Source organism: Haemaphysalis longicornis, unplaced genomic scaffold, assembly GCF_048455015.1.
Source record: "Haemaphysalis longicornis isolate Haplotype H1 unplaced genomic scaffold, Haemaphysalis longicornis Haplotype H1 scaffold_4, whole genome shotgun sequence".
NCBI classification, from domain to species: Eukaryota; Metazoa; Arthropoda; class Arachnida; order Ixodida; family Ixodidae; genus Haemaphysalis; species Haemaphysalis longicornis.
Window position 1 is genome coordinate 95,367,767 of NW_027526361.1, and position 26,745 is coordinate 95,394,511.

Consider the following 26,745-nt stretch of genomic DNA (forward strand, 5'->3'; position numbering starts at 1 on the left):
GTTATAACCGATATTCGTTGCAACAGTAGAGGCAAAAATCTGCTATAAGAAATCGACAATCTCGCTCGCGCAAAAATACTTGATACAAAAATGCATGTTTTGAGGCTTCGAACCCACTATAAACAAGGAAACCCTAACCTTTCTCCTTGTTGCATTTCAAGCTCAATGAACCAGAACATGAGTACATGAAAGGACGACAGAACAGAGTTCATTTGACAAAACTCGCCTATGTTCTTATTTTTTCGAGGAAGGATGTGATCCTTGTCTGGTGGCCACGTACAGCACTGAGCAGGGTAAAGTTTTCCACAGTGCCCACGAATGAAAATGCCTTTGTACTTCTGCACTTGCACACTGCGGGGCTTTTTTCCCAAGTAGCTTCTCAGCCTCCCGGTCAAATATTTCTTCGTTATATCCGATTTCGCGCGCAGCTCTCATGGTTTCAGTTTCGTTATAAGAGAATAAGTGTCATTGAAATAAAGCGGGACCAACTAAAGTTTGTATTTAGTTCACTATAGCCGATAATTCGCTATATCAGTGTTCGTTATAACGAGGTTCAACTGTATCGGGGAGACATTTTTAGCGCAATAGCAGTAGACGTGCCGTTTCTCCACAGGCCAAGTTTCCAATGTTTCCAAAGCCTCCCATGTGAAAAAGTGCCACGCCAGCACGAAAGAGGAGGGATTATCTCGGTGGCTAAGCAATGCCCATGCGCAAAGAACGTGTGCAGATGTTAACCGACCAAATTTAGGGGGAAATCCCCAAGCTGGAGTGCATTTCTGCAAAGAAACGCTTGACATCCACCTGAAATGCGGCCTACGGATACAAGGGAGGGAAAGCATTTCTTAGCTTTCTTTTGTAGCTGTACGGCTGCATTTTAGGTGGATGTCAAATTACCCTTCACATAAAACGTGCTCACTAAGGCTTGACATTGAGCTAGTTGGGTACACATGACTGACACTAAAAAACAGTGCAAAGATGAGGACATAAGAAGTGTTCTACAGCGCTCTAGTTTGTCACTTCTTACGCCCTCATCTTTGCGCTGTTTTTGTAGAAACTCTCTCCACTTTGGGGATTTCCCCTAAATCTGGTCAATTAACACCTGTCCCTCACTTTGAGTTGTTGATTAATTCGCTGTTGTGCTACAAACGGCTCGCCTCCTTGTTAGCTCAGTTGGTAGAGTGACCGACTGCCCTAGATAGGTGGTGGTCCCGGGTTTGAATCCTGAACCATAGCGAATTTTTCTTCAACTATGAAGTTTCTGAGAAAGCTGTATAGCTTTCCTTTGTAGCCGTATTATGGCTGCATTGCAGGTAGACGTCTGATTCTCCTTCATGGAACATGTGCAGAGTAACTCTTCTCACGCCAACGGAAGCTCTCGTGCCTGTTCGTTCCTCTTTTCCATTGTTTGGTTGGTTCAGCTCGCTGCTGGCGCACAGCCAGTTTTCCGGTGGAAGAGCTCCTAGCGTTTCTTTCTCCCTCTCCATTGCAGGCTCCTCCTCCTCGTCCTCTGCGGTGGACACAGGGTGCCACGGTGGTGGCCACGGGGTGCAGCATGGCCCGCCTCCGGGTCGTCGGCTGCTGCAGTGCCAACAGTGCAGCTTCACGACTCCGCTCCCGAGCCTGCTGGTGAGGCACCAGCGCATACATACGGGCGAGCGCCCCCACCAGTGCAGCCACTGTGGCAAGGCCTTCACCAGGTCGGACCACCTGGACATCCACCTGCGCACGCACACGAGCGAACGCCCCTTCCAGTGCAGCCACTGCGGCAAAGCCTTTGTGCAGAAGGCCCACCTGGTCCGCCACGTGCGCATCCACAAGGGCGAGCGCCCCTTCTGCTGCCACCTGTGCCCCAGTGCCTTCGCCCGGAAGGTCATGCTGAACAGGCACGTGCGCAGTCACACGGCCGGGTGTTTCTTCCGCTGACTCCTTTGCCCCGTGGCCTTCGCACAGCGCCTCCACAAGAAGGCACACGAGAAGGGGGAGCATGACCACTGTGTGTGTGTGTGTGTGAACACACTCCCAACGTGATCGGAAGAGAGCAAGATCTCTCTAATAATTGTTATGACAAACACTGTACACGGGAAGCTTCCAAGAGATGGGGGGAAGCTCATAAATATGGGCCATTGTCACGTCAATTCATCCAGTGGACAGGATGCACAGAAAAACCGCTTAATTGACGAGGACTGTCTTTCGGAGCACACCACAAGTACGTAAACTGTCAAAGAAGTGTTATATCGGTTCCAGCTCGCCTAAACGTCCTGGAGGATTGCGTCGCCTCACGTTGCAGCAGATGTCTTCCTGCTAGGCGTAGAAGTCAAAGTGATCGTCGCCTCTCGAAGAGGCTTGCAGGACGTGGGCCCAGCCGACGCTGCCAACAACCAAGGGAGCGTAGCCCTAGTTGCGTTGTGGAGCTGGCGTCGCAGCGTAGCTCGGACATCCCCGCCTGTAGCTTAGTTGGTAACCTGGAGCCGCCGACGGTGCGCTGCCGCGGGGTCTCCCTCCAGGATCGCAGCCTGGAGCTCCAGTCAGTAGGCCTGAGGCGTCGTCAGGCCCCGATCACGCTGGGGTCGGTTCCAGGAGCGTCGCCTGGCCTTCTCATCTTCTTCCTTCCCCCACGCTCGCCTCGTTCCCCTTCTTCTTCTGGTCTCGATGTTCATTTCCTTGTTTGCCCACTTGTTACCTTCTTGATTGCCACATACTCCTTGGGAGTTTTCGGCGCATACACCTTCGAGGGTTTCGGCACATACCCGTTCGGGGGGTTACTTATGACAATATACCTCCCCCTTTTAAGCGTTTTTCCCTAAAAACGGCTCACTTTCCCAACAAATCATGCCGGCTTTGTTGAATTGAAGGGCCTCTTGGTTCGAATGCAGTCTCTTCCAAAACTCCCTGTCGCACCACAAAGTCCTAATCCAGTATAACTTACACAGTTCACCAACACCCTTCACTGTTCCGTTCAAAGTTTCCAAGTGTCCACAGTTCTCAGACCTAAAATATCCACCTGAACACAGCACTGTACAATTCACACGACATGCTAAACACCACCACTAATAAGCAGTGCTAGTCCCGCCGTAATTGTTCCTGAAAACGTGACACCTTCGTGCTCTGTATCGTCCCCTCTTCGTAATCTTGCTGTACTCCGACAGCCGCTCGGAGACCACCTGTCCTCTTCCCTCGTGTCCTGGGCTAACACGGCCTTTGGAGAAATCTTGTAAGCAAACGTTGCAGGACTTGACATATCTTCTTGCGTCACTTTGCATGCCTGGCCAAAAGAAATCTTCAGCAATTCTCCTGATGGTTTCACACATCCCTCGATGGCCTGCCACGATGTTTTTGTGCGCTAAAGCCAAGAGCTCGTGCCGTATATCTTGCGGTGCGACAAGCTGCATAACTACTCGTCCGGAGCGGTATATGCATCTCCAGTAAAGAAGTTCATTCTGAACTATAAACATGTAAACGGCACGACGATGTCCTCTCCATTCCACCCCTACTTGCTGATAACAGCCCTGCAGTGTCCGATCTTGCATCTGGGGCTTGGCTAACTCATGAGAGTTTAGCGCAAGCGGTTGATTGAGTGAAGCTTTTGGAGGGGTCTGCTCCTCCTCCAGCTTGACGGTTGCGTCAGCGGCTGCTGACATTTCCATTTGGGCATTCTCTATAAGCGGATAATCACCATTTGTCTCGTGCAGCTTCTGTGATCCAATGCGGCTACTCCCTTTCTGCTCGATTTCTGCCTTGCAAATCCATTGGGGGTCGGGAGTGTCTACATCTTGAACACCTGGAACATTCCCCACTATCAGATCATGTATAGGGTTGTCTAGGCATGTTGCATGAACCTTCCCAGAATAATAGGGCATTGAGATCTCTATTATGGCTTCAGGTAACCACTTGATCGTACTATCAGCGATAATAACTTGCGACTTCTTTCCTGTCAGATCTTCATCACGGACCAAACTCCTTTTAATCAGTACCGTGTTAGCACCACTATCCCTCAATACCGTGATCTTCTTGCCTTGGACTACTCCCTCACTGATTGGCATCCTGCCCGTATTGCTCATCGCCGTGCATGCTCCTACTGTTCCGACTTCATCAGCTTTTGCTTCAGCATCATTCGGTCGTTGCGCTGGTTTTGCATGTGGAGACATCATGCTCGCAACTATGTCTTGTGACTTAAAGCGACAGGCCTCAGTCCTGTGCCCTCTCCTATCGCAGCCTTGGCAAATCAGGTCAGATTTGGTGCCTCCAAGGTTAATGCGGCAGTCCGTGGCTAAATGGTCAATGCCATCACAGAGGAAGCATCTCCTACGACCCTGTTTGGTTATGCGGAGCTTCCTCAATTCTGGCGCGTTTCCTCCACTTGCCGGCTGTTCTTGTTCATCAGTCACCTTACCAAAGTTTTTTAATTAAGCCCTGCGCCTCGAGAAAGCCATCAGTTGAGTCAGCCAAGTCGTCAAGAGCTTGTAATCTCTTTTCCTTTAAAAACACGACTAAACTGCGATTACAGCAATTCAAGAATTGTTCGGAGACAATCCGATTTCTGATAGACTCATAGGTTTTCTCCGTGCCGGAGAGCTCCATCCACCGATCGAAGTAATTGCTGATTTGTGCTGCGAACTGTCGACCGGTTTCAGCGTCTTCTGGTTGGCAGCACCTAAACTTTTCTCTGAAACCTTCAGCAGTCAAGCGAAACCTCTCCAATAGCGCAATCTTCACTTTATCATAGTAGTGCGAGTCGGAAGCTGGCATTCGGCCAAAGACGCTCAATGCTTCGCCTGCCAAACATAAGCTCAAGGCTGTAGCCCATTCGGACTTTTCCCAGCCCTGGCCGGTGGCTATCCTCTCAAACTGCTGTATGTAGGCGCCCAAGTCGTCTCTTTTTTCATCGAATGGTGCCATCAATTTTTTGGGGCAGACCTTTGGGGCTCGAGGTGACAGCGACCCTGATGTTTCTCCTGTCTGCACTACTGCCCCCTGCGCAGCATATTCAGCGAGCTGCAGTCTCAGTTCTAGTATTTTCTGTTCCCTCTCTGCTCTTTCCTGCTCTCGTTCGGCTCTCTTCTGCTCCTCCTGGGCTGCTCTTTCGTACATTGCCAACGCCTCCTCCTTCGTCAATCCTAGTGCCTCGGTAAGGGCTAACAGTTTTTCTGGATCCATAATCTACCTGGCTGAATTGACAGTGACAATGTCAATGTAAAATGATGGATCCTGGCAGGCTCGCCAAAATTGTCACGTCAATTCATCCAGTGGACAGGATGCACAGAAAAACCGTTTAATTGACGAGGACTGTCTTTCGGAGCACACCACAAGTACGTAAACAGTCAAAGAAGTGTTCTATCGGTTCCAGCTCGCCTAAACGTCGTGCAGAATTGCGTCGCCTCACGTCGCAGCAGATGTCTTCCTGCTAGGCGTAGAAGTCAAAGTGACCGTCGCGTCTCGAAGAGGCTTGCAGGACGTGGGCCCAGCCGACGCTGCCAACAACCAAGGGAGCGTAGCCCTAGTTGCGTTGTGGAGCTGGCGTCGCAGCGTAACTCGGACGTCCCCGCCTGTAGCTTAGTTGGTAACATAGAGCCGCCGACGGTGCGCTGCCGCGGGGTCTACCTCCAAGATCGCAGCCTGGAGCTCCAGTCAGTAGGCCTGAGGCGTCGTCAGGCCCCGATCACGCTGGGGTCGGTTCCAGGAGCGTCGCCTGGCCTTCTCGCCTTCTTCCTTCCCCCACACTCGCCTCGTTCCCCTTCTTCTTCTGGTCTCGATGTTCATTTCCTTGTTTGCCCACTTGTTACCTTCTTGATTGCCACATACTCCTTGGGAGTTTTCGGCGCATACACCTTCGAGGGTTTCGGCACATACCCGTTCGGGGGGTTACTTATGACAGCCATTTTATCGTACAATTAAACGAGCTGCTTTAGCCGCCACCAACCTGGTGGCCACCCCGTCTCCTTAACCCATCTGTTCCTAATAAAGTTTTTTCTCTCTCTCTCTCTTCAAGCAAAAATTTCCTTGTTGATTGCCACATTCTAGCCACACCAGCTGGGTGACAATTGCCCCTCGGTGGCTCAGAAAGTGTGATTGCAGCCCGCATTGACTGCAAGGGGGTTGTGATGGGGGACGGCCCATTGGCGTGTGGAGTTCCTACTTCAACGCATGCTGCAGTTATGGACCGACAGAAGAAACACACCCCTCTCTAAAAGGGCAATTAACAACAAAACGTTGCAATTCAGGCATGTGTAAATGCAAGCCCTATGTGTATGTCTGTTAGTAAGCTATTGTGCCTTAATAAACAACACCTCATGTGTGCTCCTTCTACAGACAGTTTTAACGTGCAGTTCATGATACACATAAACTGATGCCAACTATCCACTGATGTTTGTTTCCATAATTTAGCAAATGTATTGGACAAATGTGGAAACCATAATGAAAAAAAAAAAAAAAATAAAAGGAGAAGACAGGCAGTCATGACTTTTCCAATAACACTAAGCACTTTGTTTATGTATCGAGAAAGTCATGCCCCCACCCCCTTTTCGGTGTGGCTTGCTTCCATTGTTGACATGTGCTAGGTGTCAAGAATGAACTTCAGTGGGTAGCTCGCATCAGTCTACGTCTGTGTCATGCAAGCCATAGCAGAAAATGAGAAATACTAAAACTCATCAGGGATTAGGGAAACGATAGAGTACAGGGATTCACTTGCACGTTGCCCAGCTTGGGTGCTCCATGCTGAACTGTGCAAAGAGCGAGCTAGACCCTGCTGGAACTCCTCACTCTCTTTAATGCCCACTGGCAAGCAGGAACCCTTCCAGCATATTGGCGACAATCAGACATCACCCTCATCCCGAAGCCAAACAAACCTCTTACTCCCACCACTCTTTGCCTGATCTCCCTGACCTCCTGCCTCGTAAAGCATCTTGAACACCCGATACATCAATGCCTCTCCGAACACTTAGAAAAGCAGTACCTCTACCCCCTTAGTATGTTTGGTTTTCGCCAACACCTTTCGATGCAAGATGTGCTCATCAAGGAACCTCAGCTGCACCACCCCGAAAGACTGATCTCACATTAGACGTCAAGGGTGCTTTTGACAATGTTACCCATCAGGCCATGTTAGATAACTCCACAGGATGTGGGCAGCCAACGTTTCAATTCGGCTGCACCTTCCTCTGAGGCAGGACAGCAACCATCTGCTTCCTCACCTCAACTCTTTTCCACACCCTGGCAAAAGGTACTCCCCAGGGTTCAGTCATTTCACCCCTACTTTTCAACATCGCCCTGCTCCACCTCCCGGGGAAGCTGCAAGAAATCCCTGCATTCTATGCTGACAATTTCAACATTTGGACAACCTGGGGCTCTAGCGGTGAGTAGCAAGATAGTCCACAGCCAGCTATCGACACAACACTGGATGCAATATCTACAACCTAGAGGACTAACATGCCAACCTACTGAATCTGGCCTTCCCGTTTGTGCTCGTACTAGGGGAAGAGACGCAAATACTACTTTTGATCCTAAATCAGCATATCAGGCACTTCCATCCCGCAGGTTCCCACACTTCGCATCTTGGGGGTTCCTTTCCATCAAGACGGATCTGGGTCTCCTACTACAGCATACAAAACAGTCACTCAGCTCAAACGTCTCATTCGTCGCATCCGGGGTTCCTCATATGGACTGCGAGAGTCCGACACATGTCGCCTCGTACAAGCCTTGCTCACACGCCATATCACTTACGTGACTCGTTTCGTCAATCTGAAACTCCAAGATACTAACAAGCTGGACACCCTCATAAAAAGACTTACAAGTCAGCTCTCAGCCTCCTTGCTTACACCGCCAACGAATGTCCCATAAAACTTGGCCTACACATCACTCTGGATGGACTGCTCAAAGGCCAGCACATATCTCAACTACAGCGAGTTGCCCTCATCCCCATGGTCCGCCAGGTTCTTCACAATATAGGCCGCACCCACCCCTTTCCATTCGGCAACAAAACTCAGAACAACGCCCATACCCGATGTACAACTGGGTGCAAAGAGAAGCTCGCGTACACACCTCGAGAAGCATTACGTCAACAACCCGCTACACGGATATTGCACATCCCTCCCCCCGTTATCTGGCCATGGTACTCACCCTGGACGCTTCTGGCTGCATCCTTACTGGAGCAACTTACCAAAACATGCCGACACCCGAAGCCGAAGTCCTGGCCATTGCCCACGCATTATATTGCAAATTGAAATCAACCTTATCTCGCCGGCATTACTGATTCACATCAAGCCTGCCACCTTTACCAGGACAGCCAAGCCCCACGACAAGCCTTCCCCGTGCTACGCTGCCTGCCTTCGGACCTAGAAGTCACCATTATCTGGACTCCTGGCCATGCCGGCCTGGTTGGGAATGAAGAGGCGCATGCAGCAGCCCATGATCTGCACTACCGGGAACTCCCAACCTTTAGGACCGACACCGACACTACCCACCCATTAGTACTAAAGACATGCTCCGTCTCCTTGATTCTACCTATTGTTCCATAATGTCCCACTACAGACAAAATATACCACCCGCCCCACCGACCCCTTCCAACACACCACGCCACCCTTTCCAGAGAAAGACGAGTGCTTTCTCTCACCAAACTTGTTTCTCGCACAATGGCGCTCATTGTGAAACTTTGTCGATGCCTTAAAATTGTCTGTACGGTCAATTCCTGCAGACTTTGGAAGTTTTAAAGCGAGCTTTTGATCCTGTCGGGGAACTTGAGGGAAGCATCTGTGGACTTGTTGGAAATGACTTTGGCGCTGAATGATTGCATGTTTATGTCCAAACCGTGCTGTGCAACTCTCCCACCGTGCCAAACCTTCCCTACGGCCGAAAGGTGTACTTCTGGAGGCCACCAAAGGTCTCAGTGTCTTTTGATGTGGAGTCCCCTTCAGACTGGCTCCCTGCTTTCCTGGTGGCCTCCGATTATTGTTTCATTCTTAGGAGTAGTAGATGTTTCCATTACCTCGTTCTGGGCTTTTACCGAAGTCTCAGGCTCAACAAGGGATCTCCAGTGCGATAGTGGAGGTGTGAACTGGAAGCCCTGGTTTTCTTTCTTAAAAGCGCTTGCAGGTTCAATCTGTGAGGGTGCACGAGAGAATGCCGATTCTTCATTTGAGTCACTTGGACTTTCCACTAACGGTGCTCAGTCACTTGTCTCGGTGCCAAAACAAGAGCCACCGTTCCAAGCTGCTACATCTTCTTTTACGACTATATCTTCCACATGCCCTATCAGCCGCGCGTCACGGGTGCATTGCAGGAAAGCCTGCTGCCACCGCTGCGGAGGGAGCCGGTGCATATGTTAGCGGCTGTAAAATGCAGGTGAACGCAGTTTGGTGCCCGACTAGCTCAAACTTGCTGCAAAGTTCGTGTGTTTTTAGCGGGACATTTTTCATTTTCAACAAAGTGTAACTTCATGCATTCAAGTTTACTGAAACAACTGACCCATTGCATTTCAGAACTATGAAAACTGCGAAGTTTTGGAATGTTGTGCTATTCGAGTGGAAGTCAAAACAAATATCGCGTCATTCACTTTGTTGTTATAAACTTTTCAATGTTCACTCAATCCTGCTCTGTAACAACAAGGTCATACTGTAACTGGCCTCTACCAGTTGGCATCGGCCCAGACTTCTTTACCTTTGAAAATTAGCCTCGTTCTGCCCTCATGCACAGCTGCCGGTATTTGATATTTTTTTGTCTCTGTTTCAAACGCTCTAACTAGTTTTGCCTCGTTCTTTGTGCTCAGCTGGTCAATTAGCCAGCCAGCTGTACTAGAGTTTCATCCCATCCTGTCACTTGTATTTGCAGGGACATCTTCAGTCTTTGTCTCAATAAAGTTTTCCCAAATCTAGTGCTCTTTCTGCGAGCAGTGGATAATCTTATTTTTGCACTGACCACATAAACCTTCTGTCAGTGGAGAGCCCAACAACCACTCGACTGAAAAAACCCTCTCCTCCTTACCCCCCTTTAACGAAAAGAGTGCCTTCTTGATGAAATGTTCTATTTTGCGTGTTCTGATAAAATACACTGAATATTAGGACCATTGAATTAAAGACTAAAATCTAAGTATCGAAGCCACTGATAAGTAGAAAATGAGAATAGGTGTGCGGAAGCTAAACACCTTGAGGCAGTTTTTGCTGAGCCAAAAAGTTCAAAACTGCTGATTTCTGAGTTCCCTTAGCACTGACCGTACCACTTCAACCTACCACTTCAACCTATTATCATCAACCTATTTAGCATGCTGTTCTTCCTTTGTCCTGCAGTCCAGCAAAAGATGTTGGGATGGGTACTCCGTCCTGTTGTGAAGGTACTGTCTCTATTTGTACTTCTCTGTCCCATATATTTGTGAAGGTCCCTATTTGTGCAGGACAAAAGCCTCCGGAACACCATCCCTATCCCAGGATCTGACCAAGCAACAATCGCCAGAAAACGCCAAGCAACAGCAGGTCAGCCAGCCACTCCGGTGCAATTAGGACGCAAACACATGACCGAAGAGAAACCCTCGCACAACAAAGCTCCCTTCCTCCCACTTATTTACCACCAGTTACGGTCACCACACCAAACCTCCAAAGCGCCATGGACACTGACTCCAACATCCATGGAGGAAAGAAAAGGTTAGGAGAGGCCCTGATGTCACATTTGTGAAGCCACAGCCGCCATGACACGAGCCCATTGAGCCCCGCACTTGTTCCCACTATCCTCTGCTGTTTCCGGTTTGATTTGACCAACAGGGCGTCGCCCTGCCCTCCCGCTTTGCAGCAAAACCAGCTTCGTCGCTAATTCCTCAGTGCAATGTCATGTTCTAAGCTGTTGATTTCGCCTTCAATTTGCCCATTCTAACCCTAACCCAAAGTTTCAATCGAAAAACGGCCTTTGTGTTTGAGATAGAAGGACGATTTTTCAGCTCTTAAAGGAGCCATGAAGAGAAAATACAACTTCGTGTAATTTAAAAAAACTAGGATTCAGTATCTCACTCAGCTCCATTACAGCCCCAAAAGATGTTTTTTAACGAAAAAAAAGCAAGAAGTATTTAAAAACTTTCAAATTTTGCGCCACAGTGACGTGTTATGAGTAAGAATGACGTCATACGGGCCAACAATAAAACAATTTTCAGTGCGTTAACTGCCAGTTATCATTGAAATGATGCGGTCAAATGAAACTAGAGGCCCCATTACAGACGTCCAGTCATGTGTCGTCGCAACAGGTCAGTTAGGCGGCCGCCAATCGCACAAACAAGGTTCCGTGACGTCATAGAAAAGTTGCGGGAAATTGGCTAGGGGGTCGCGACTGCTTCACACATTTTCTTTAATATCTCCGTTATTTTTTCGGAGATTGCGATGATACAGGTGTCATTGTTATCGGGACTAAGCAGTCTTTCTAATACACCCAACTTGTATTTTGTCTTCATGGCTCCTTTAAGCCTGGCAAAGTGGCGTTTGACGTCGTCATAGCAACAGCCTCGCGGGATCACGAGTGGCTACTGCAGTGTCTTGTCTGTTCGCAGATGGCGCTAGGAATCCAGGCACCCTATGCGCAGCGAGCGTTGCGCACGAGTAGCAAACTACATGCGCGTGGACTACGTACGCTTTTCACGTTTGCATACATGAACTGTGTACACTCGTCTAATCTCGCTTCACATGAATAAGTGGCTGCAGTGGTTTGCAAGATGCCTCACTGTTGCGTGCCAGGTTGCCGGCCGCACTCGCGGTTCACAGGTAAGTATATTCGCCCATGCGCTATTTGTCAAGCAAAACGGAAGCACTACGTGTCTGCCTCACTTTGTTTTGTGTTTGTTGAGAATAGATTCCAAACTGAAGCAAATCGCTGCAGAAAGTGGGTCGACGCTGCCAAAGCTGCCAATGCGCACCTTTTCACCGGCAGACCGATAAGGATGGAAAACCACTGCGCGAATCGACGAGATATCGCCACAAGATAACAGCAATTATGCTCACCAACCACACCAATTATTAACCATCGGGTGTTGTTTTTTAAGGAACATTAGACCACAAAGGAAATGGCAGTAGAAGAAACGCTGCGAAATCAGCTGTAGTGCACAGATTGCAGACGACGACGACGCCCCAGCGGCTGCCGCGCTGTGTTGCCAACATAGTGAGGAAGCCACAGTCAAAGCGTCGTAAAAAATTGTCCGTAGCATTTTGCCAGTTTTAGCCACCGCAGCCCTAAGAAACTAGGCAACACTGTCTATGGGCTCAAGAAAAATGACGTCACTTCCTCCACACCTATTGCAATGCATTGGGATGCTAGGGGCCTCTCCTGAGTATTCTTTCCTCCATGCCAACATCACAATACATCACATTAGAAACGCTAAATAAGCTACGCTTAAGTGCAACAACACTGATGCGCGCCAGCAGCCATTTTGGTGCCTGTCGCCAGGATGGCCAGCTTTATGCGCCCAATTGCGGATGACCTTGATGGGCGGAATGGGTCTGGGCGCCACCTGGCAACCATCACAGCTGTGTTTACTTTTCGAGGATTTCGAGACAGCACGCCGGTGTGACAGGGTCAGGCTCGGTTACGCTAGCATAGCTCATTTAGTGGCTTTAGGTTATGCTAGAGCCACCAAATAAGCTACGCTTTTCTAGTGGCTGCAGGTTAAGCTAGGCCACTGTCGTTCTTTCCCAGTGGGAAGCGAAGCAGGCATTTTTTTACCTTCTGGCCGGTTGAAACAGGCCAGTACAGGGCAGCACGGCATCGCTACTCTGTCTGGGGCTTAAAAACTCACTCTCAACGTCTCGCACAGCCACATTGCGCCCCGAAAATCACGATTTATCGAAGCACGCGCACGCGACAACACCGGGGCACCAAAATGTCTGCGTTCATGGGTCTTTCGAGGTAAACAAATGTCACGTGACGCGGTTCGACCAATGGCCGCTGTCGGCGGCATCCAACAATGAGAGAAAAGAAAGCTGATACTCTGAAACCTGTTCTAGTGGCTCTACATCACACTAGAGTAGGCCCGAATTGCAGAAGATCAGATAATGAAGGAACCCCCGAAGACAGAGGACTCCCATCTACGGCTCACGACGACTTTTTCCTCCAGATACACTCGCAAAGGCTCCAAGAAGTAGAGATAAAGTTCGACACCCTCCTCCGAACACTGGGAGGAACAAGAGCAGCTATGATGGACAACGTGTTCGATGATACCCTGCTTGAGGGAAGGACGGCACACCTCACCTACATGCTACTCCGCCGTTTCGAACACCCCTTTGACCACCTCCTCAACAGCAAGCCACCTAACCACCCCCTCAGATCAGCCACAGCATGGTTAGAGAACTAGGCCTCGTCCAGTGGAAATGCAGGGGTTTCAAAAACAAAAGAAATGCCCTGCATCAGTGGACGCAAAACTTCATTGCCTTGGGAACCAGACATACTACTCCTTCAGGAAACTGGAAAGCAGCCAACCCTAGCAGGTTACACCAACCTTTCAAACCAGAGACCAATTTGCACTCCTCGTTCTCAAGAGACTTCCCGCCAACCTAGAACATGACACAGATAACAGTATCACTATATCGATCCGAACCACCAAGGATCACTGCACAGCCCAACGTGTACAGCACGCCAAAAGGCAACCTACCGGAACTTAAAGAAATTTTACAACCCAAGATTATGGGAGGTGCATACAAACACCTACTAGCTGGGGACTTCAATGACCCACACTGACCTTGGGGGTACAGCAAGTATAACAAGAAGGGATGCAAACTGCTATACGCCTCGAGCTTCCCGATCGCTGCGCCTCCTGCCGCTGCTTCTCAGCAGTGCTTACGGGAGCAGTGCTGCATGGCTGATAGGGGCTGATGCAGTGTTTTGGTTCTATTTCGCTTCTTTTTGCCTTTCTGCACCTGACACAACTTGTTATGGTGACGTCTGTGAGAAAATAGTACATTTAGGGCACTTTAAAAAACAGCCGCGGCTTGGTCACGGAGCAAGCATAAGATAGGAGGCGAAACTAGGCTTCCTAGCGCGGCCAGATAATGTCACAAGTGCTCGTCATACGTTAAGCTAGCGGCATCTGCTGCGGGTGAAGAAACTGCGTGGCCACAGCAATCGGCATTTCACTGCTGAGCCCTGGAATAAGTGCGGCCGCTATCACTTTGTCCATCAGGTGCAGCTACCCTCTCCTTCGCCGTCGCAGCTACGAAGATTTGCGGTCCGCCTTGGTTTTCATTATGACATTATCTGGTTGCTCGCCCGCACTTGTCGCAATGGGCCGTTTCGCCTCCTATATATTCTTGCTCCTTGGGCTTGGTAGAGTGCTTGAATGCCAACAAAAGCTATCCAGATGATCTGCGCACTTCCTGACTGGTCTTACGGCGTCATCGACAGCAGAGCATATCCCCACTGTCACCTCCAAACACGTCAAGCACAAGTGAATTCTACTGTCGCCTCGTTTAGACCTGATAGTGGCACAGTGAGAGGTGCGTTTCGTTTTGCAGCGTGGACAACAAATGTGGCTTATGGCTTATGCTGCCTTTTCTGAGTCTGTTTTCTTCCTTCTCATAGCTGGCGTGTTGTGCAAAAAGCAGATGTTAAAATATGTGCTACGTGGAGAAACTAAACATACATGTAATGTGGCGAAGCCAGCTTTTTGCATTGAGAGGAAGTGCTGGCAAAATCGAGAAAAGAATGGCGGGGGGAAAAGTTTTAAGGAAGGCTTCGTGGACCCCTCAAGTATTCTTGCGGACCCCCATTTGAGAACCACTAACCTAGACCATGGCTGGTAGACCAGAAACGCGCTTATCAAATGGTGGGAAAAATGCAAACCAAACAGCACGCTCAAAGCAAGGATAGCCGAGCTTAACCAACATATCCAGCAGTACTCGGATACACTCAGAAGAGAACAATGGCAGATGACGTGCGAAAAACTCCAGGTAACCCTAAGCACAAGGAAGACATGGCGCGTCTTGAAAGCCCTAATCGATCCAGAAGCCACCAAGGCCATGACCAGAAACAAAATTCAAACACGAATCAATGGGCACGATAACCCCAAGAAAATTCTGAGACTTGCAAAGCCTGTACATCTCTTCCACGACCCAGCCTGACTATCAGAACTACACGGGAACCAACCAAGATCTTGATAAGGACTTCACTATGGCCGAACTTAAAATAACAATAAAGAAATGCCCATGACACAAGGCGCTGGGTCCTGACCAGATAACGACAGCCCACCTAGGAAACCTTGTGGAAAGTGACGTGGAATCCCTGCTCATGGAAATCAACCAGATATGGAAAGGAAGCCCAATTTCCATAGAATGGAAGTTGCGGCACGTGATATTCATCCCCAAACACGGTGAACCCCTTAAACTCACTAGCCCAAGACCCATCACACGCACGTCCAATGTGGGGAAGGTAATGGAAAGGATGGCCTGAAGATTTCAACAGCTTCTTGAAGATCAAGACGTCCTACTTCCTAACATGGTAAGCAAACCTCGGCGAAACTTGGCGCCACTCACTCACACTCATACAGAAAAATACATTATTCCTCACGCACTCACTCACACTCGCGCTCACCCCGCGCACTCACTCGCACTCACACTCACTACGCGCCCTCCACCACTTGCACCCACTCGTGCTCACGCTCACCACTCGCCGTGACCACTCGCACTCACTCACGCTCACCATTTGCCGTCACCACTCGCACTCACTCATGCTAGCACTCACCACTCATCATCTCCCCTCGCTCGCGAGTGCGTGCAGCAGACCCTCCATGCGCCATGAAACCGAACGGTATTAGTGCATTACGGCATCAGAAGACCATCCAAATCATATTCCTAAATCAACACACCACCAGAGAGCTAATTCTAGGGTGCCCCGTAGCAGGAGCTCAGTGACGACATATTTCCGAAGCTAAAAGCAATCCCGCCCTTAACAACCATCACAGCGAGTGGCTCCTGCGACGAATAGCGGCGCTCACTGCGGTAAGCCCCGCAAATGGCGCGAGTGCACTCGCGAGTGGTGAGCGGGGCTCCCCGTAAGTTGCTCTCGCATTCGCGAGTGGTGAGCAGGGCTCGCACTCACACTCGCCAGTACAAAACAATGGCGAGGCTCACTCACCAATCATTCTCGAGTGGTGAGTGGGGAGTGTGTGAGTGCACTCGTGAGTGAGCCTGCCGGCCCATGATGGTAAGTCTTAGGAGCAACCTCTCCACCCAAGATGCTTTACTTGGTATCTATGAGGATATACACAAGGAACCAAGTCTTGCACAACTGAAAGCAATCCTAGCCATTGACCTGAAGAAGGCGTTTGACCACATTGACCACGATGATATGCTTGAGGAGCTGGGGAACACTAACAGTTGATGGACAATGTACAACTACTTATAAAACTTCCTCCAAGACAGGCAACTCACCATCGGCATTGGCGATATCTCATTGCTCCCTTCTCTCACCCACAAAGAGGCATACCCCAAGGGTCGGTACTTTCACCCACACTATTTAATCTTGCCATGTTGAAGGTCCACAGAGCATTATGCAAGATTCCAGACAAAATTCTCCCTCTACGCAAATGATATAACACTTTGGATCAATAAGGGAAGTCCAGACCACATCCAAGACATCCTGCAATTGGCACTGAATGCAGTACGAAGAGCAGCCCACAACATAGGATTAGAAAGTTCCACAGAAAATCTGGAACTGTTAGTAGTGCACAATCCCCGATGGAAGCCCTCAAACTAAGCCACGGAAACCACGACATACTACACCTTAATAAGCCCTCAAAAAAAATTCTGGGCCTCCACATACAAAGTGACGGTGGAGGACACACAGCTGTGAACCAAATCATTATTAAGCAGTGTGAGCAGACCTTACGCGTAATGAGAAGAGTGGCAAACAGAAATAAAGGGCTCAAGAAAGCAGACTTACTCCGCCTCAAGGACGCCCTAATACCATGCGCATCAGATATCAAGCCCCATACATAAACCACACCAAAACACTGGAACATCGGTTGGACACACTAATCAGGAAAGCAACGAAACTTGCCCTAGGAATCCCCTTTAGCTCCACACAAAGAAACTTCTCAACACAAGGACCCTCCATACCACCAAAGAAATTATAACCACACACTGTCACAACTAACTTACTACGGCTAAACAGCACTCGCTTGGGACGAGCTATACTCACAGAACTCGGATGCCAACCAAGCCCCACCAAGACCGGTACAACCCCCATCAAGCGAGACATCCTCAAGCACATACAGGCGGCCCTCATCCCACGGCACATGGACAAAGAAAAGAAAATCCGTCTCGACGACAAATTAGAGCGGTGTTTTATTCAAATAAAGTTGCGAGAGACCCCACCAAAAACACATATTCTTTGATGAAGCCAAGAAAGCACCGATGTGTGCAATAGTGCAAAAGAAATTCAAAGAGGACGAATGCTGAATACCCACAAACTGTACTACTCCGGAAGAAGCTGAAATGCTAGCCATTTCACTCGCAAAAGGCCAAACGACGACCTCCACCACGCTTACAAACGTCTACACGGACTCCAAGGAGGTGTGTGCCGCCTGCTTGCAAGCGGAATCACCTTCCCATCTACACTGCAACTTTTAGCCACAGTAAATGGGCCGGCCAGAACTCACTGTGTACCTGGGCACATGGGATTAGCAGGGAGTGAACGAGTAAATCAAATCGCCCGTAAAGCACTCATCCGGGCTCTCGCTGATCTCTGAAACCTCAACCCCACGTAATATCAAATTGACCGATTGATTAATTTATTGTGGGGTTTAACGTGTTGACGCAACACAGGCGATGAGGCGAGTCATAGTGGAGAGCTCCGGGTTAATTTTGGCCACCTAGGGATCTTTAACGTGCGCTGAAATCTCGAACACACTGGCATTTTTGCTCTTCGCCTCCACCAGAAAAGTGGCCACCGTGGCCGGGAACCGAACCTGTGTCCTCGTGCTCAGCAGTGCAACGCCTTAGCCACTGAGCCACCGCAGCGGAAAATATCAAATTGAGACAGAACCTTCACGACAGGACCGAGTACTCACTCCCACGTCTTTTGTTGGACAGAGAAGAACAAGCACTACTCAGATAAGTGCTACAAACATCGGCATGGTTACACTGCCTAAGACACGGCACCATGAACCCACCCCCCCAGTGCAGCCACTGCACTGCCACACATAACTGAGAACATATCCTGTGAGAATGCACAAACACCCCAGAACTCACAAAACATAACACTAAGAAGTGGCTGGCTACCGCCTGCAATCACCAAGGTCAACGAGACCTGGTGACCTTCATCTGGAGTGCTACCAGCAGCTGTTGGGACAGAGGCAGCTAACAGATGCCAACCCCCACCACCATGATCATGGAAAGAAAAAAAGTTATCCCCCTCTCTCTCTCTATAATTGACCTCTACTCATTCCTGTCCTGGGCTGCCCTAGTCCATTCCCCACATTTTAATTTTCTTATTTCATCCCTCCACTGAGTTAACGGCCTCCCTTTTCTTCTAAACAAATCTTCAATGAACCCGGACATGGAGGTTGAAAAGACCTGCACATCTATTGCAAGTGTGTCATTGGTGTTTCATTTAAAAGGTATAAATGTGTTTCACTGGTGGCAGACTGCAACTTCGATAGCTATGGTTTGCTTTCCTCTTGTGAACTTACGGGCATCAAGTTTGATTTGGTTGTGTTGTACCCCGTACTTGTCGCTATGATTCACAAAAAAAAAGTGCCTTTAACTCCTGGTAGGGCCGCAACATCACACCCACACTGCTATGAATGGCAGCTGCATTTCCGCCACAATAACCCACATACAGCGATTCCCGCCAAGTATGCTGACATGAGAGGCCATTAAATATTACGAGCTTTTGAGAAGACAGAGTTGGTGTGATGCACACAGTCTACATGTATATAACTAATTTAGGTGTTTTTCTTTGTATTGCACTTGACAGCCATTGCTGTACCACGTGCTTCTGCAGCTAAAATACCTCCATTAGGATTCACTTTGTTTAGCGAAAAACAATGAATGAAAAAATGACGTCGAAAGGCTATGGTGTTTGAGCTGCTCCTGTCGTGCAACACTTGCTCCTCTACCCCTTATCCGTCGACACCACTGCCTTTACTACCCCCGATTCATTCTTGCCTTTCCCGTCCCCTTCCCATCTTTGCTCTGCTCCGCTCGATCCACCCTCCCCCTCCTTACCGGTCTTCTATTTCCCCCACCCTTGTGCTCCCTTCCGAAACCTCTCTCCCCGTCCTCCCTCCCCCAGTTCCTTCCACCACCACCCAATCTACTCCCCCTCACATCTTCCTCTTACCCATTCCCACTTGCCTTGTTTCCCCAACCCCACCCCTGTTCGCTACCGACTAATCCTGCACTCTTCTTTCTCTCTTTTTGCTCCCACCCCATCCTCAATTCTCCTTTTACTCTCTCTTCCCCCAACTTCTTCCACTGCATTTTTCATCCTCCTCTAACCTCACCAATTTTCTTTCCCGTTCTTAGGCCCAGTCTATTCCCACTTTACCTGCTACCTTTTTTTTTAATACCTCCTTTTATCCCTTACCTACCCACACATACTCAGTGGGTCACTAATCTACTGGCGAGCAAGCTCACCACTAACATTTATGGCCCACTGGAGTGAGACAGACGGGCCAAAATTTTTCTGCAGCATGACAGTTTGGCGTGCATGCAGCGCACGATACTGAAAAACATGTTTTGGATACGTTGGTAATTCTGTTGGAGACTAAGGGGCCGTGAAGAAAAAATAAAACTTTAATTTGAAAGAGCCACATTTCTTCAGACAAAAAGAACAAAGAAACCAGGAAAGACTTTCACATTTCGCATTGCACGACGTCAGCAGTTAGGTAACAAGACTAGGACAGTTCTTGCTCCCGTCGGCTCTGCTGCTCTTACCCTAGAGCACCGGCACCCGTTGCCCCTTCTGTTCAGACGTTGCTGATGCCCGTGCGCTCCATCTGCTCCACGGCCGCCTGGAGGCTGGTGTCGAACAGCTCGCACCGGATGGGCATCTCGAGCGAGTAGAAGGGGTTCTTGAGGGCGTAGTCGGCGTACAGCTCGAACAGGCGCCGCAGCAGGGGCTCCAGGGCCGACTGGCGGCCGTCTGCGAGCACGATGAACTTGATGCCCGTCACGGTCTGGTAGCAGTGGAGCCGGAAGGCGCCCGCCTCCAGCACCTCGATGCCCGACGACTTGGGCTCGGGCGAGAGCTGCGAGGCGATGGCGTAGAAGGAGTGGAACGTGCTGGCCAGCACGATGCGCTCGTTGGTCGTCAGCCGGGGGCGGCCAAACCGGATGCTCAGCGGGTAGCTGCGCAGGCAAGGGGCGGGGGAAGGACTTGCCTAGAGCAGCGACCAGTGAAGAACGTCTGGACACGCTGCAAACCATCTCAATCCTGCATTCAATGTGCTGTTTCACAATCGCATCTGAGAAACAGGGCCGGTGATGCCCACTAGTACAAGCTAAAATGAAAGGTCATCCTGCCACTGTTCTTCCCTCTGGGGTACACTCAAAACTAGCAGTGCAAGAGAACTCTGTGTTTACCGTCAGTTTCAGAACAGGTGCAGACGGCAGGCATCAAAGCGAGTGGCTTGAGTTTTGGCAGAGCTGTAGTGCCACCACCATTTTCCGACTGCCCGGATACGGTGAAATTTGCCATTCGGCCACCACGGACGAATGCAACACTTGTGAAGCAAGCAAGACGCTCAATAAACAAAGCCTGTCACCTCATATTGGGAAGCAATTTTCTCTCCACCAGGATAGGTCACCCAGTCCATAGTGTGTGTCGTATGGTGGCGTTATGAAGCTACTGAGCTTGCCCACTATGGCCATCTTTTGCAGTGCATTTCTGCATAACTAGAGGGAATCAAGTCTTCTATTCTGGAAGCCAACGTCTACACAGGCATCAGGTTTCTGTTGCACACACAGGGAGAAAGAGAAAGAGAGAGAGAGAGAGAGAGAGATATTCCACACCCCCTCAAAATTTGTCTTTTTTTTTTGGTTAAAAAATGACACACTTTGTATGTTTTTTTATATTATAGGATAGTGGTTCGGCGTGTAAACAGCAGCGTACTGGAAAAGAAGTGCGAAAGGATGGGGGAAGGAGGAATGCGGCGCTCGCAAAATTTCGGGGGGGGGGTTTAACACCCCCTGGCAACGCCCTTGCCCCACACCATAGTGCGGGGGCTATGGAACAATTAACACCTGGAAGTACATTAAGCCCACATTAAAGGAGTATTGACACGAAATTTCAAAGCTGAGACAACTATGTTTTTAAAAAGGCCTTCTTTTTATCAGGAGATATCTCCATGCGAGCTTCAACAGTAACTGTTCCGAACAACATATTTTAAATCAATTTAAGCTTTGCGCACACGAGAAAGCTTAGAACGAATACCAGCATCAACATAACGCCACCTGCTCCTCCTGGCCCCAAACTGCCGAAGTGAGGGCCCCCGTGACGTGGCCAACGCCCTGGCTACGGTTGGCACTCGGGCTTGTGTATGAAGTCATGATCTTGGGACTGCCGTCATGCTGCCTGGCCGCGAGAGATAGTGGAAATCACTGCCAGTCTGGACGCGGGCGCATCCAGACCGGCAGTGGTGTGACAGGAACGGTGGCGTCACGAGTGCCCTCCTGTCATGGCGGTCGCCTCGGTGTTCATGTTGTGAACACCGAAACTGAGACAAATAAACAAGACTGTAAAGAATTATTTACACTGCGGTTCACCATCTAATGTGCCATTCTATGAAGAAAATAAAAAAAAAGTACCGAGAAAATTTTGTGCCAGTACTTTTTTGACACTCAATGTTCCAGTAGAGCATGGGGCAAATGAATGCCAGCATTTTTTTTTTTTTTGGCAGTGCCGTGCGCGGTTACAAGAGCTGCAAAGAGGTGGCGGCACATTGTTAGCTTATGGCATGAGGCTAACATCTAGTGATCAGTCTGTTGCCTCGCCACCAGAAAGTAAATCAATCATGCTGTTTTTCTACAGTGAATCCTGCCGCTGTCTTTTTAACCACAACAGCCAGTCCATTTATACCGCCTAGTGACAGCATTTGGCAAAGGCGAAAAATTATGCCTCCAAGCATTGCCACCTTAGCATCTTCATTATTTAGACTATTCAAATGCAGTTTTTACTAAACACGACATCTTTGATCTCATCCCGTGTAGCACGGGGATAATACCCGTGCTACACAAGTGTTTCGAAGGCCTTTGAGTCGAATTTCATTTGACTCAAATGACACCTTTGAGGTGGTACACAAAAGGCCTTTGGTTGAAATGCCATATAAGTCAAAGCAGCACCACCATCGACCTTTGAGGTTTTTAAAGGCCCCTGAAATGTAAACTCTCTGGCACAGTTTCTGCAAGCCGTAATAACAAAACATTTATTAGTACAACTTGGTGTTTAAAGTGCACAATTTTCATAATTTGTCACTTGCTTTTGTTTTCAATCACTCGCTCTATCATTACAGGGTAACTTGGTACTCTAGTGCCAACTGGCTGCTAGTGCATGTTTTGTGCACGCTTGTAGGTTGTTATCAATTGACGACTAAGAATTGTTTTTCTGCCCATTTTAACTATAAAAAAGTTAAATTTTTGTCAACAATGAACCAGGGCATGGCAGGCGAACGCGGAAACTTTCAACTGCCTTTGAGAATTGTCATGTAGATCAGCGGAATTCCTTCCAGTTCGAATGGCATTTGAAATTTCGAAGGCCAGTCAACTCAAATGTCCTTTCAAATGCTCGTGTAGCACAGGTATAAGGCAATCAGTGGTGCCACTGATGAACAGTGATTTGGAGAAATTTTTGTATCAGCAAATGATTCATTTTGGAGCAATTTGGAGTACCTAAATGCCAGTTTTGGAGCACCTTGGAGCAACTAGACATGAACAGCTAGGTGAGTCCAAAGCATCTCTTAACACTAAAAATTGACCAGTATTGTCCAGTAATTGACGTGGAGGTCGCCTAACAGTGTCAGATCGGATGGACAGCGCTTCAAGGTGCTTTGCACACATGCGATCAGAAATGAACGGCACTTCTGAAGAATAATGGTCTTCTTGTCCTTGCTAGGGGAAGACTTTTCCAAGGGGTCACTGAAAACGCTTCCCAGTTGGCAGGCTCGAACATACGTTAAAAATCGCTTTCCCAATCAGCTCTCCTCCCAATAGCCCAACAATAACCAAATAGCCAATGAAAAAAAAAAAAAATTCCTGCCAACCACAAGAGCAATTAGCCCAATTTGCCTATTTATAGCCCAACCTGGCATCCCTGAAATCAAGCAATGGGATTCCTCTTTTCACGTATTTTGAAGCAGCCGCTAGATGTTGCCACAAGTTTGATGCAAATAAATCCCCTGAGTATACTCCACCCAACAGCAAAATTGAAGCAAAACATAATTTGCAAGGTATTTAGTTCCTTTCTGGTACGGATAAAAGGCACCATGCAAGATAATAGAGAGTTTTAGCATAGCGGGTACCGTCCGCAGACGCTACGGCGGCGGGTGGCGGGACCTGACTGGGCAGGTGCAAATTCGTTCCGGCATTGTGGATTAGTTCCTTGAGCCGGCCTTCGCCATGCCCACACATTGGCTCCGCTGAGGGACAACCTCCTCGCCCTCCCCACACGCGCCTGCGCAGTCGGGTCCAGGTAACCCGCCGCCGTAGCGTGAGCCTCTGGTAGCCGCTATGCTAAAATAAAACTCTCTAATGATCACTGAAAGCCTTCGACAAACCTGCGTAGCAAAAAAACAATGCGCATCTTGCACCTCTTTTCCAGTTTATGAACTGTTGAGGCAAGCCACCGTGTTTTACTTTTTCATTTCATTAGATGCAGGCGCTTGATATCAGTCCTTGCGCGCATTTCCACCGTCGATTTTTATTAAAGGCTGGCTGTTTTTCACGGCCCGCTCCACTTGCGACAGTCCACTTAGCGAGTCCGGCAAGGGAAGGAGCTTGCAGCCGAGCGGGTCACGCATGCCGCAAAATGGTGCCCCCGTTCACTCTCAGAGCGGAGAGGGCCAGCAACAAGCGCCACCTAAAACTATGTAGTGTTTATAGCAGGAACCATCAGAAACTATGGCAAAAAAAGTTTTCAACAGCGGTGCGCCAGCGCTGCAATGACTTGCTAGATGAAAACTGAATCAGCTGTACAGCGATGGTGCCAACCAAACTCACTTCTCTGGCACACAAACTGCTGCACCAGTAGACCGCGGCAAACACGATGACGGGTGCTAGGGAGTTCGAGTTATCAAGCCGAATTAGTTATACATGTCTAGAGACCACTGTGAAGTAGTACTTGTAACAGGCCGCACGCAATTTGCGGGACACAAATTCTGGCGCACTTACTCGCGAAATCGTGTTTTTTTCATCAGGATGGCACAGGATACCTCATTTTGTGCAAATTGGCGCAGGAGTGAAAGCACTGGGCAATGCCTTTTGGCGACCACTCATATGCCGCAGGTTATTTTGATGCTAGGGGTGTACGACAAGGTTTCCCAAGTGCTCTTGAACAAATTCTTTCCCCTAGGCTTGCCAGAGGACATCCTTCAGCACTATCCAACTGGGCCTTCCCAAAAGGTAGTGAATAAAGGGATAAAATCAACTACTGCATTTGGATCATCCGGTGTATCATTAAGAATCTGTGCTGGCACCTCTGCCACTTTTGGTTTATATTAATGACACTGGCAGTGGAATAGCTTAAAATTTCGGACTTAAGGCTGATGACTGCGCATTACGAATAAATAGAAACCTCGGATAAGTTAGCATTACACAGCACCTTCATAGACTTTGTTTCTGGTGCAACATGTTGCTCTAGTGTTCATCATAAGAAATGCAATTCCCTTACTCCTTATGCGAACAAAGTTAAGCACTTAAAAGTTACAGCTTTGTCTGACTTAACCTGCAATTGTCACGTTGAATTTATAGCTTTTTCTAGCTAGCTGGTGGTACCTTAAATATTGTCACTGGACGGGACTATACCCGCGCCGGCATGGCCCACCACAAATGACGACAAGGAAGAAGACGGGTGCGGGACGCAACCAGCCCGGGCTCAGTAATGGCTGCCTGTAAATAGTTCTTTGCATCATGTAAATACATTGCTTAATCGCCACATGGTTCATGTCATCTGCTGCCACGTTACAATATCATTTGAAGGAATTGAAGCAAGTAGGGACACACAAGCGCCTTGTGTGTGCCTACTTGCTTGTCTTTGTTTCGTTAGCGCATCCACTCTTTGCCATGCCCTACCAACAGGCCTAAACCAGCACTTAACCAATGTTTGGCCAATTGTTCAATACACGTGTACTGTGAGGGACCCACTTTCTAGGCAGTTGAAGATCGTGCCACTTTCTTTGCGTCACAGGACTGCATATATTCTCGAGAATTCAAATTAAAACTCGCTTCGTTGGTTACAACGTAAGTAATTTTCACTCTTCTAATAAAGAACATATACCAGCACGTTCTTAGGTTTTTATGCATTCATCCCTTCCTCATTATCGGGAGCTGGAAGCAGCTTCATTAAATGGTCCTTCAAACCATCTATGCTTCAAACTATCATGAAAGCTGCGCTCAATGAACATTTGCAACAGCACGTCTGGAGCGAGCGCCGCCTAGCTCGGTTGTGCTGAGGTCAAAGCTGTAATAACGCGCCCCGTGCGAACGCGTGGCCATCGATACATGCAGCGCAAGGTGGTGATAGCCACCGGCGTGACCAGCGAGATTAAAGGACGGCGCTGTGGCAGCTAGACATGAGAAATATATTGCGGATGCTTTCGTGCTTTTGGGGGGAAGGGGGGGGAGGCAAGGTTCTACGTAAACAGTTCCTCACCGCGACAGCGGCTAACGCCTATTTTTGTAAGTATTTTCGACTGATAACCCACCGAAGTTTTGATCTCGCTTTGCCATTAGCTTTCACAATCTCACTGGTAACGCCGGCGGCTATCATCAGGCTGCGACGGCTACGCGTTCGCGCGTTGTTAACAGTATTGACCTCTGTACGCTTTAGGTTGACCGGTTGGGTTGGGCTGTGCTGCTTTCGTGCGCTGAAGCAAGTTGCCTCAAGCAACGGCGACGACAGTGCCGCGGAGGCTGCTTGTGTGTCCTTTACTACCACTGCAATTCCGATTATGCAAATGCAGCAATCAAGCCACTGGGAAGAGAGCGCCAATATGGGCTTGTTGGTGCGCCGTTGCAAAATTTCGCATCATACTCAAACCAGCCTAGCCCAGGCAAGACCAGTGGGCGTACTTGGCCTCGTCGGCGATGAAGGCTTCGACATCTCTGCCATCCTCGAGCTGGCGGCCGTTGACTGGGACGCCGTTGACGGCCATCACAGCGTGCCCCACGCACACACCGTCACGCTGGCCGAAAACCACGACCACCCGCTTGAGCACGTTCTGGTACGAGAGCGCCATGTCCAGCGGGTAGCTGAAGGTCTTCTCCACCTCGACGCGGGGCAGGCTGGGGAAGTCGCTGTGGAAGATCAGGCCTCCAGACTTGCTCACGATGTAGACGCTGTACACCGGCATGGCTTCCTTTCAGCGACAACCTGCTCGCAACGAGAGGACACACGGACACACGCGCGGCTGGCGCCGAACGCGTTCAAACACCACCAAATATTCTAGTTCACTGTAGTTCGAACGGCGCCATGCGACGCCAGCAGAAGGCGGAGCAGCTTTTATTTTTTATTTTTTTCTTTGTCGGCCTCAGAGCCGCTCGGTCGCCGACTTGGCTCGATTTCGCATACACAAAAAGAAAC

The 26,745-nt window shown here is 49.1% G+C and overlaps 2 protein-coding genes across 2 annotated transcripts in view; one reads left to right on the top strand and one right to left on the bottom strand.

The window, feature by feature from the left end:
* LOC144179850 (uncharacterized) overlaps positions 1-10,832 on the top strand; it is a 34,144-nt gene extending 23,312 nt beyond the window's left edge. Inside the window, exon 5 of the mRNA XM_077708278.1 lies at positions 1,315-10,832. Within this exon, the coding sequence (XP_077564404.1) occupies positions 1,315-1,923 (609 nt within the window). The 3' untranslated portion in view covers positions 1,924-10,832. The remainder of the gene's footprint in view (positions 1-1,314) is intronic.
* An 8,899-nt stretch (positions 10,833-19,731) lies between these two features.
* Positions 19,732-26,689, bottom strand: Trs23 (trafficking protein particle complex subunit 4-like protein Trs23). Its single transcript, XM_077707332.1, has 2 exons — positions 26,235-26,689; positions 19,732-20,300 (listed from the first exon to the last, which is right to left on the bottom strand). The coding sequence occupies exons 1-2, from the start codon at positions 26,513-26,515 to the stop codon at positions 19,919-19,921; spliced, it is 663 nt and encodes a 220-aa protein (XP_077563458.1). The 5' UTR covers positions 26,516-26,689; the 3' UTR covers positions 19,732-19,918.
* Between the last annotated feature and the right edge of the window lie 56 nt (positions 26,690-26,745).

Bases quoted from the DNA above. Each gene is read 5' to 3' on its own strand.
- Trs23 (XM_077707332.1), bottom strand. From the start codon at position 26,515: ATGCCGGTGTACAGCGTCTACATCGTGAGCAAGTCTGGAGGCCTGATC. The intron at 20,301-26,234 runs GTACGCCCACTG...TTGCCTGCGCAG, and splicing joins TTCATCGCCGACGAGGCCAA to CTACCCGCTGAGCATCCGGT.